An 11,264-nucleotide genomic window follows, 5' to 3' on the forward strand; every position below is an offset into this window, starting at 1 on the left:
TGCAGTGATGTATATTGGCTAAAAATAGGTAAATCAATAGTTTGGGTAACTGGCACTTCAGTGTAAAGCCACTGTTTTGCAAGTTATGGAGGGAAAAGGGAGTAGTTAAAGTGCTCTTCTCATCCCTTTTCCTGCTGTGTTTTATCAGCTCTCAATAGCTGAGCCTTATCAGCACAGCTGTGTGAACTTTCTAACAAACCACAGGGGACTTAGAAAAGCCGTGGTTGAGATTCAAGCCCTGACACTTTACTCTTGGGTTTGCAAAGTCATTAATGGTTTGGAATGAAAATTTCTGCATAAAAGGATGTGTTTTAATCTTCATGCACATCTTAGATACACATTAGCTTGGTGTGTATTGTGACTGGACAGCCAAATGAAGTGTATTCTGTTTGGTGACCTGTTTGGTGTCAGATAAAACAGTAAGTGTTTCATTTGGTAATGAGTTGTTCCTTTTTGTTTTCCAGCATGTTGTATTCATTGTCAAGTTCTTTGTAGCGTGGATGATTCCTGATGTCCCTGCAGATGTGAAAGCCCGAATAAAACGTGAAAAGTATTTAACACAAAAGATCCTACATGAGTATGAACTTGAAAAACTGAAGGAGAGACTGTGTCAAGGTGATAAACGAGCCACAGAAAAAGAGTTCATCGCCACGGAAGGGAGAATGGAGTTATCCAGAGCAATGTAGCCAAAACCCAACTGTTTGGCATTTAGCTCTTTCTAGCTTTTCTTATCTGTGGTTTGCTCAGTATGCATCGTGTTGAAAGCTGTGGAGAGTTCAATCCTTCACTTGCAGTCCAAAGATTTTAGACTTTTCTTTAAAGGTTTTACTGAGCTTTCAAGGTTTAGGAAATCTACTTAACTGTATGACTTCAGCACTGGTTTTTATTTACCCATGACTTTGAGTAATAACTGTAATCTTGTAATCCTCGAGTTTGGACTCCTGGTATAGGGACTGTTACCCTCCAAGGGCTCACAGGATACGATAAGGTTGTTGCCACCAAGTCCTCCCCCTGTTGCTAACTGCAAAGTTCCAGGCTGTATCCCAGCTGAATGAAAAGGATATCATAGAGGACTGCTGCTGTGGAAAATGCTAAGAATTATATTTTTATCAGTGATCCTTTAAATATGAGAACACTCCTGATACAAGGGTTAGGCTTTGGGGCTTTTTTTTATATCCACTATATCTTACGAAACATTGGTTTGCAGCTTTGAACTTCTATATGCGTTGTAGAAGGAACTGATTTTAAAGATATATTGGCCTAATTCCACTTGGAATTATTTATAAGCACAGAGGTCAGTTAATACATACTAGTGAGGTAAAACAACCCCATAATTTATTTTCATAAAGATGTAATTTGCCAAAGAGTTCGCTCTTTGAATGCAGATATTGTGGAATCATCTAATTGCAGTGGCTTTTGAAAATAGGTATACAGTTTGGAGAAGTACACTTATTTTAATTTTCAGCCTCAAAGACTGCCATTGGAACATGATGTTTGACATTAGTTTTGGCCAAAGCTGCTCTTTTATTTATTTATTTGTTTGGACTCTTTGTGAATGCCAGCAAAGGGTTGAAGCTCTGTGCCTACACTCAGTGCATACTGTGGAGTGTGGCTGCACAGGGCAGTGGGCTGGGAGCTGGACCACCACGCTGACCCAGCCGGATGGTTTGTGCTTGGATTTTTATCCAGAAGATTTTAAGCAGGCCAGATAATCTATGTTTATGCTGTTATTGTCCTTATACATAGTAACTTGGAGGTTTGGAATTCTTTTTTTTTTCCTTTTTTTAATTTTTAATCTTTAAGAAGGATATTTTTTTCTGTTTTGTTGGGGACTTTTCTACAAAGTTACTCAATTTATAAGTATATAATAACTACTTGTGCAGAGTAGCCTCCAGCTGTTTATGAATGTGCCCTCAATTTCTAATTTGAAGCATTTTAGACATTTTTTATGATTTTGCTGTATATTTAAGACATATCAACACTTCCATGCTTAGTGCCTTATTTCTTTGCATTTGAGAAAAGGTGTGAAAACGGTCTCTGTGGGGCTGTGCCTGTTTCCAAAGTGTGTGTGCAGGCACAGGGTGCTGTGAACTTGCAGGCAGAGCTGGTCAGTGTTCCCAAACCACGCCTGCCTTGGCTCGCTCCTGCTTCAGTGCCACGGGAGCTGCTCCAGAGAGCACTTCATGCCTCATGGCTTGATTAAAGTAACACCAGATTGTGGAGCTCCCTCATGCTGAAGTACACAAGGTAGACAAGATTAGAAAATTTTACTCTATTTGCACTTTGAAAGTTGTACTTCCTTGCAAGTATACACACAAAAAATTGAGATCCGTGTTCCACGTCAGCCAAATGATGTCCCGTTTAGTAGTACCACGACTTAAGGTATGTTGTTCTAGCAAACCTCACCTACGTCTTGGAGTAGTTGATGAGTAACCTCAATGTTGTAACAGTTTTAAATCAATGTCCTGAGTAGAGCTTTGTTATTAGCAGAAGGTTTGATACCAAGTGCCTACCTCGAGCAAACACCCACCACCTGGTTTGGCTGCCAGTCAAGGAGAGGATGCAGGTGGACATTTCTCGTTACTGTAAGTTATTCACCTTTGTTCTCGCAGTTTGCTTGAGCAATCGAGCGTGTTGGCAGTTCATGTTCATCATGAACTCACCATGCTCTTGAATATTCAGATATATTTGAAGTAGTAGATTTATTAGAGGAATGCCTGTGTAAATATGAGTTAGCTCTGCTGCTTCATGTGTAAGCCAAAGAAGAGTATCCTTTGCCATAATTACATATCCAGCACCACAGTTTGCACAATGGAACACTGTGCTGCTCCTTGCACATATACTGGTAATTAAACTGCTTAATTGAGACGTCATGGCTTTGCTACTGTTAGCAATGCAAACAGTTGCTTCAAACAGGAAGGTGATGAGATGCAAAAGGATATTTCTATGCAAAATGTGCAATCTGATTGAAGCTGAGAACAGATCTGGAAATTCAGCATTGGATGCACTGTTTCTGCTTGTGGAACATTAGTTTCTCCAGGTAATAGAGTGTCCTAATATACTACACTTGAAAAGATGCCAGCTAAATAGATGTGTGGTGGATGAACAATGCTGTTAAAAAGCAAGATGGAGGAAAACAAGGGAATACCTTTGGGACACAGCACTGATGTGCAGACCCCGAGTCTGAATTATGTGTTGACTCCTACTTCGTGCTTCTTCCAAACTTATTTTTTGAGACCACTTGCTATTTAATGCAATACAAGCAGGTTTTTTGCATGTGTTATATCATGCAATAAAAAGTGGACAAAATCTGGGATCAGCTTATTTGAAAAGAAATATATATATCTTAAAAATGTGTCATTCTGCTTTATAGCATTACTTCTTTGTATATGGAAACTGTTGAAAAAGGAATCCATTGTCATATTAAGAGCTAACATCACATAACAAAGTAAGTCTCTTCATGTAATAGTTTGCCTGTACATGGCATTAAGCAGTATTCTGACTGAAGATATCAGTATGGTTAGGCTTATAATGGTTCACATACATTTCCTGAAGTCCTTGAAAAAGTCAGAAAAGTGGCCTGGTCACTTTGGAGATATATTGATTCTTACTGTTGGAATATTTAACTTTTATGTGTTTCAGTATCTAAAAGTGTCCTTTAACCAAAGTGAAGAGAGTTCTGTGTTGGAACTACTGTAATTTAAGCAACAGTAGATTGCCTCATTAGAATTAGTTAAAAAACCAGAATTTGCCTTTCAGGTGAAATACAATCAGGGATTTCTTTTTTTTTTCCATTAAAATTTAGGTTTTGTACTTTGGGAAGATATAGTGTGGTATGCTCTAAGCAAAGGACTGCAGAAGAAGAGTGCTACTATGAGACCCTATACTGGTTTTTTATAGAAAATTTTCTTACTATGCTTTTACCTTTTCATGTAATTTTGTCAGTATGAGGCAACAGAATGGAGTGAAAATAGATGGACTTTGTTCTGCATGTACTGCTTGTTTGACTTGTACTGTCATGTAATCCCAGTGGCATTTTTGTCTGCTAAGTATGTTGCTGATGTATATGATACACTAATGTTGGAATAAATTTTTTAAACATTGCATTAAGCTAACATTTAATATGCACATTTAAAAATATTTAAATCTGGCCAATAAAGCTGTGTTTATTTTTAACGTGGTGTCAACTTGTTTGTGCAAATTCCAAGAATTCAGAGAGGAGCTGAAGTACTAAAAGTCAAATGCCCCGAGAGCCTCTTGGAGAAGAGATCTGTACAGATTTCTGCAGCTCATGTATGTTACATTAATACAGATCCATTTTCAGCCAGGCTGCTCTTCCCTGCACTCTCTGAATACAGTTTTTATTCCTGCAATGCCAGGACCTGAGGTGACTTCTCAAGTTCTCAGTCACACATGCAGTTTTCACACGTAGCACAAGTGGTTCACATACATGCACTTTAAATAGCCCTGAGCACTTGTACTGGGAGATGTGGCAGAGCTGAAGCTTTCTCGAGCTACTGGTAAAGTCTTACTATCCATATTTTAACTAAAACTCATTTCTGCCACCAGTGAAGGGCTTTGGATTAACCCCCAGAGAATCTGGGTTGAAGTTTATGGCTTGCTCTCTATAGACATTTTTTCTGCTGTTGTATCACTATCAGAACTCTGGGAACAGGGTCACCTGCCACACTTGGTGGGTCATTTCCTTTGTAACCTGCAAATGATAAATTGGTAGACGTGCAATAGCAGTAATCAAATTAGAGAAAGGTATGAGATGAATAAAAAAGTCTTCTCTGTGTTAAAAAGACAGGAAAAAAATGACTGAAACAAGCAAGGTATTTTGTATTATGGTATCACCACTGTGCTTGTTACTGAGGTGGGATGGGGCACGTAATTAGGTATCAAAAGGAAAACTAGAGCATTAAAAGGGAGAAGAAACTGGTAGCAAAGGAAAGAGAAAGAGAGGGAAAAGGATGAAGGAAGGTGCTGTTGCTGTGCAGGATAGGGGGGCTGTTTCTGTCTTATGTTTGGAGTTACCAGGTGCATTCTGGCTTTGTTCTTGGAGGTTACACCTTGCCACCACTGAGGCCTGTGCTAGGTGGGTAATCTAAAGTTTAATTGGGGGTACAATGTCATCCAAAGCCAATGATATTCTATAAAAAAGAGTAGCATGGTAGCTTGTGAGACAGTCACAAATTCTGGAACACAGCTAGCTCTCCCTATGATTAGAAATTGTAGGTACCCTTTAAAAGTCTTAATTCCTTCATTTATCATGTGCAGTAAATGAAGAGATGCACCAAAATTCAATGGTTGTAATTTTTGAATCAGAAAAATAGGTAAGACATGTAATTCATCCACCCAGATTAAAGGGTCTTTCTACAAATAAGTCCATGTTTATTCGGTGCAGAAAATGAAAGGGAGCACTGAAATAATAGACTTTTTTTAACATGTGCATCTGAAATGGTGTAAAATATATTGTCTTACAGGAGTAGGAAAAGATGTAACCCACTCACTAGTGGTTACCCCAGCATCTGAAGTCTGCAATTTGACTGAGATGTGTAGGCTCTAAAACAAATCTTGTCTAATGCTCATCGAAATGTTCAAAAATAAAAAAAAAAAACAAACCAAAACAGTGTTTCTGGAATTATTGCCTTAAATACTTAGGAGACATTGCTAAGAGATACAGGGGAGGGGGAGGGGGTCCTGACATCTGTTGTGGCAAAGAGACTGTACCAAGAGAGGGCAATGGGAGCCCTCACAAAGGACTTGTTTAAAAATCCTTCCTAAATAAAGGTAAAGGGGGGAAAAAAGGATGATCATTACCATATGAAAGATAAAAACATGATTTCCAGAGCATTTGAATTACTGTGTAACCTCATTAAGCCACAGGTACTATTTCTTGCCTGTCTTCCTTGCTAAGGGTGGTCACAGCAACTCTTGGCTTGGAGTCCTTAAAAGAATAGCTAAATTAAATCTCATTCTGGTTTAAAATAATCAGTTGTCTCTACACGACACATCATTCAGATGCAACTCAGGAAGGTTTAGGTTTTTTTATGTAAGTATTTGTACCGAGAAATCTGCTGGAAGATGAGTAGGATGTGAAATTCAGCAGCCATATCAATTTTTGGAAGGTCTATATGCACATTCCCCTGCAGTAATTAGTGACTATTCTTTCCCAGTCAGAAATGAGTCAGTCTGAAACATTTAGTAAGAGCAGAATTCTTTTGAATTATTTTTTCAACTCCTCAACCAACCAGTGCTGTTTGCTTGTCAGAAACATTTGTTTTTAAAGTACAGACTTACCTGCCATTGTCCAACGTTACTCAGCATTTCAGCTTTGGTCCTGAAGGAGGCAGGGCCACAGTAACTGCTTCTGTCATCAGAGACATCAAATAAATGAGCCTTGTCTCTTCCATACCCACAGCAGGTTCCAAACACTTGATGTGGTGAGTCTGTCTGGCCCACACCACCCTCAGCAATGAAAAGCTGCAAAGACAGAAAAGCTCTGGCTCAGATGGCTCCAGGTTCCTTGGCTTTTACTTATTTTTCTCAGCTAGTGCGTGGTGCAATGCAATAAGAATAGTGCTGGAATGTCCCAGCACTGCCTGCACAATGGCTCTTCTAATAGGTTTCTCCAAAAGGAGTGAAAATTCTCCAGATAGAAGGTTTTAGCAGGGAAAACTGACAGGAAGGCTGGATTCCCTGCCATGTTACCTCATCACAACAGACACTTTTGCTGGCAGATTGTCTTGATTAAATAATAATTTCTGCTGACATTAGCCCATTACTAGAGTGTCAGCAAACAATAATGCTACAGGTAATCCTGTGCTCTTGTTGTGGCATCTATATATTAATCTTCAGATAAAATTCTGGCTCCATCCATACTGATGGAAATAGTACTATTATTTTCAGATGTGACCAAGATTTCAACATCTCTCTAACCAAGATCCAGGTAAAAAAAACAAACAGCTGAAATAGGAGGGGCAAGAAATTTCTATGCATCTCACCACATATTGACAATCTGTTAGTTTTAGGGTCTCTGGAGTTCATGCTGCTCTAAGCAAGCTGCTTAGTGCACTGCAACCAGGAAGGATTCCCTGGCTCCTCCTTTCACTTGGGATTGCCTCTGTGTCAGTGGCAGCTTTTGGCTTCCTCAGAAGCAGCACAGGAGACAACGTGGCAGAAAAGTCTCATATTTTGAGTCAGGGAACAAGACCCCCAAGTGTTTTATGGTGAGCCATAAGTGTCTTTGTGCTTTTGCCTTATATTTTTGTTGCTGTGCTTTTATGTAGAAGTAGAATCTGTGGCTGCAGCTGACCTGTCGCAATGACTGGTGTTTCAATCACAATATTCCAAGTCACCACATACCAACAAACCATTTGACTTTTTCATCAGCTGAAAGTACCCTGTGGGATTGGTAAAAAGATGGCCAGCTAATTAATGGGGGTCACTGCTGTAGTTAGAAATGAGGAAGGTGACATGGGTAGAGGAAGTCAAAGCAGGAAAAGAGCCTCCTTCACACTTTGCTGGAAGTTCAAAGTGCTAAGGTTACATGCTGACACATGTGGAGGGAACTGAATACAGGAAGGAACTATGAAATCCTTATTGATGTCTTTGTCTTCAAAAGGAGGGAGACAAACAGAAGGGCTCATGAACTGAAGAAGACAGAAAAACTGAGGCACCAGACAGGCTTGAAACCAGACCACGTAGAGAAACTGGTAATATTCAGATAGGTAGAAGAAGCTTTTAAAAGTAAATGTTAGTCTTTCTGCAAGTTTCCCCTGCCTAAGAGGGGGGAGCCACTTCTATTAGCAGTTAATACAGGAACTGAAACGGGACAACTGAGAGGTTGATTCTACAGGGAAGGAAAAAGTTGGATTTTCTTTGCCTTTGCACCTGGAAAAAAATTAACTGCAAAGAAATGCTTTGGAGTGTTCGCCTCACTTTCTATGCTAGACAAACTTTGCTTCAAACCCAGAGCAACCAGATCCTTCCCTCTGCACAGAGCAGCCCCCATTTTTCTGCATGCACACCACTCATCCCTGGTTGATGTGCACTCCATTGCAGGGACCAAACTCATTCCTGGGCACAGAGAGAGTCACAGGAACAAGGCTTTTCCACAGAGCTTGGGTATCTGATGAGGATGGGACAAATGCTGAGCAAAGGCGGTTCAGCTCCTGTTGTGGTGAGAACAAATACAACTTCCTGTAAGGCTACATTGGTGAGTTTCTTCAATCTGCAATAGACGCCAATTATTTGGTACATATTTGGCACAGAAATGCACAAATGCACAGTCATTCTGAAGGTTTATAATTAAGCCTCTAACCTGCAAAAGGGTAGATCTCATTTAGCATAAGAAATCACATGATATCAGATCATTGTCTTTGAAAAGCATGTTCCTTGTCACCTTGCTGAGCATGTTGGAACAGCAGCTTGGCCTGGAGGTGTTCTGATAGGGCAGCCCAAAGTAGGAGGAATTTCTCTGTTGATTATAATGCCTCTGATCAAACCTCACTGATTGGTCAGTAAAATGTCAAACACCAAAAAAACCCACAAGAATGCCACCATGAATCTCTTGTAAGAACTGGCAATGAGAGTACAGGCAGTCACAAGATGTTCACATTGACTGTCAGGCAGAGAGACATCTGTCACAGAAAGTGCTCCATGGCTCTGCATTGGATGGAAAATAGATCTGGGGGGAAATGCAGAGCCATCTCAGACACTGTTCACAGGACTCTCCTTCCAGGCGCTATTTCTTACCCCATCTGTGGGGCTGACTGAACATTTCTGTTACCTGGATTTCTTCTTCCAAGAGAGGTGCTGGACTCAGAGCAGGATTTTCCCTTGCAGCCTGGTCTTAGCTGAAACCTTCCATTCCTGACTGCCAGCTGCACTGTATCTTTTGAGGTGGTTTTTGCAAGATAATCAGGACAGCTCAGTGTGCTTCCCACTCCACTAACATCTGTTTTGTCCCATGTGGATCACTAGCTGGTCCTGATGCCTCCCCTGAAATCCTTGAGAGTGTTAGACAGTGATAGGTCATTACTTGTCTTCCCATATGGACAATGACCAGTCCCTTTCAACACAAACCATTTCATTATCCTACAATATCAACAGCAAGGCCACATCAGCTTCCCAAAATGGGATTATACCATACATGTAGGAAACATACTGACAATCATGCCTATATTCTGGACTACTGCTTTGGGCAGCTACAGGGATCATGTAAAATGGCTTCAGGACTGCCACTGTCAGTCTCCAACCCTGAATATTCTATTCTTTCAAATGAAGCAAAGTGAACCATGAACAGAGCTGTCAAAAAAACTAAAACCTTGACAAAAAGTATGCTTCAAATTTTTTTAATTGATCTCTGTCAAGATTTGTTTGTTTCTTTCTTTTATTGCTTTAATAAATCCCATGCACTATTAGAAATGCCAGTGAAAGGCATTAGCAAATTTTCAAACACCATTTTTGCAAATTAAATTATTCCCTTACTTTCATTTCCTGGTTCTTAACAATTTTTCTACTGTAGAATTTTTCATTAAAAACAAACTTCTATGTGGACAAATTTTAAACTGAAAAGGCTTTAAATTATACAAAATTTTATAAATGTTTATTAAGTGTGTTTGAGGAATATTTTAAAACAATGAGAATGGAAGTTTTCATTATTTTTTGTTACCATCAAAGGCAAAAAGTTTTCTACTTCTCAGTTTTCCATCTTGTTCTGCAAGACTGAGTTACCAGCTCCCAGTCAAGTTGCATTTCAGGTACTTGCACGTGTGAGTTTTTGTGTGACCATAATATCAGACAGATTATATATTAGTAGTAGCCTACTTGTATTAGCTGGAGAACTAATCTCAGACTAATTCATAAATAAAAGTCCTGAGAAGTATCAGGTATATGAACGCAATCCAAAAGAAGTTCCTGCACGTGCTCAGTTTGCTCAGTCTGACCCCCTGCTGCACAAAGAACATCTGAACCTGATTTCTCCTGGAGCAGCTCCCAGCAAAAAAAATGAATGAAGTCACATTTTGCTCCAGTGCTTATTAAGGGTATTAGAATGGGGCCCAAATGTTTAGCAATGTTACCAACTGTTCAGAATTACTTTAATTTTGAGGATTACATTTCCCTGTTTGTGTCCCTCTAACTCTTTGTAAAACACCAAGTATTAAAATAAGAAAAAGCATGAAGAAGATGAAAAGTTGTCCTGTACATCTGCCATCCCCCTCCTGCTGGCAAAGGGACATTCCTTCCACTGCTTGGAACCTCTGTATCTGTAAACAGCTTTGTCCTACTGCAGGCAAATGGGGTAGGTGAGGCATGGAGTATTTTGGAGAAAAGGGAATATATATGTGAAAGAGAAACTGCCTTCAGCCCCCCACAAAAGGCCTAGTAAGGGTCTGCTCTCAGACTGATAACCTGCCTGTGGTATGAGAAAGGGATTCCAGAACATGACTAGCTGTGAGATTTGCTGAATAAATGCTGGCATTCATGAAAAGTCCTGCTGTATTTAAAGTTGCATTCCTGGAGACTGGGTTGGAGTAGAGAAACCTGGGCTAATTTTTCTACTATGTGACCATCTCTGTGCCCCACATGGGTTTAAGAGAGAATCCTGCTCTCTCTTTCCCTCACTGGTCGTATTTTTCCACCTCCCTCAGGCTCTGTGACTGGCCATCCACCCTGTCAGTGAAGAAAGGTTAACAAGGGTTATTTGGAAATCTGTTGGAGGTGCTGGAGAGCGCAGGGCAGCTTTGGAAAGACAAGCAATGGAGTTGTGAAGCCTTTTGGAGAGCACTGCTCAAGGCCCAAGCCAGGAGTGGAGGAACGATGCCCATGGCGGCTGGGAAAGCCTGTGCTGGGCAAAGCCCTGAGGTGTGACCTTGGCCAGCTGTGAAAGCACCTCTCAGTGATTTGTGATGTGCCCTGGTGATGGAGCATGCACCAATCAGAGAGTGATTCATATTCTTGTCATAAAGGAAAGGAAATGGGCAGCCTTACTAAATTAAAATTTAATCTATCATGATAAAGAGAAAAAAGGATCTGCAAAAAATCACTCTAAGGAAATACATGTCCTTTGTTCTGGAACTAGGCCCAGTGATTTTATTGGAACTAGGTACAAAGTAAGACCTACAATGTGAAACTGAAGGAAAATATAAAGTGAGAGTGTTATGGATTTAGCCAGGTAGGCCTAAAATTTAGGTTTTAAAGTTCAGACTAGGCCTGGAATTGTCAGCTGACCTGAGCTGGGCTGAGCTAGCTAACAG

General features: G+C 40.2%; 1 protein-coding gene across 4 annotated transcripts in view; it reads left to right on the top strand.

Moving 5' to 3' along the window:
- The window catches only part of ANO5 (anoctamin 5), a 54,765-nt gene extending 50,589 nt beyond the window's left edge, over positions 1-4,176 (top strand). For all 4 annotated transcript variants that reach the window (XM_071559106.1, XM_071559108.1, XM_071559107.1 and 1 more), the window contains one exon: positions 465-4,176. In XM_071559106.1, coding sequence (XP_071415207.1) covers positions 465-686 — 222 coding nt within the window. In that variant the 3' untranslated portion in view covers positions 687-4,176. The remainder of the gene's footprint in view (positions 1-464) is intronic.
- Positions 4,177-11,264: the final 7,088 nt, after the last annotated feature.

The sequence above is a fragment of the Pithys albifrons genome, chromosome 6 (genome assembly GCF_047495875.1).
Source record: "Pithys albifrons albifrons isolate INPA30051 chromosome 6, PitAlb_v1, whole genome shotgun sequence".
Taxonomy (NCBI): Eukaryota; Metazoa; Chordata; class Aves; order Passeriformes; family Thamnophilidae; genus Pithys; species Pithys albifrons.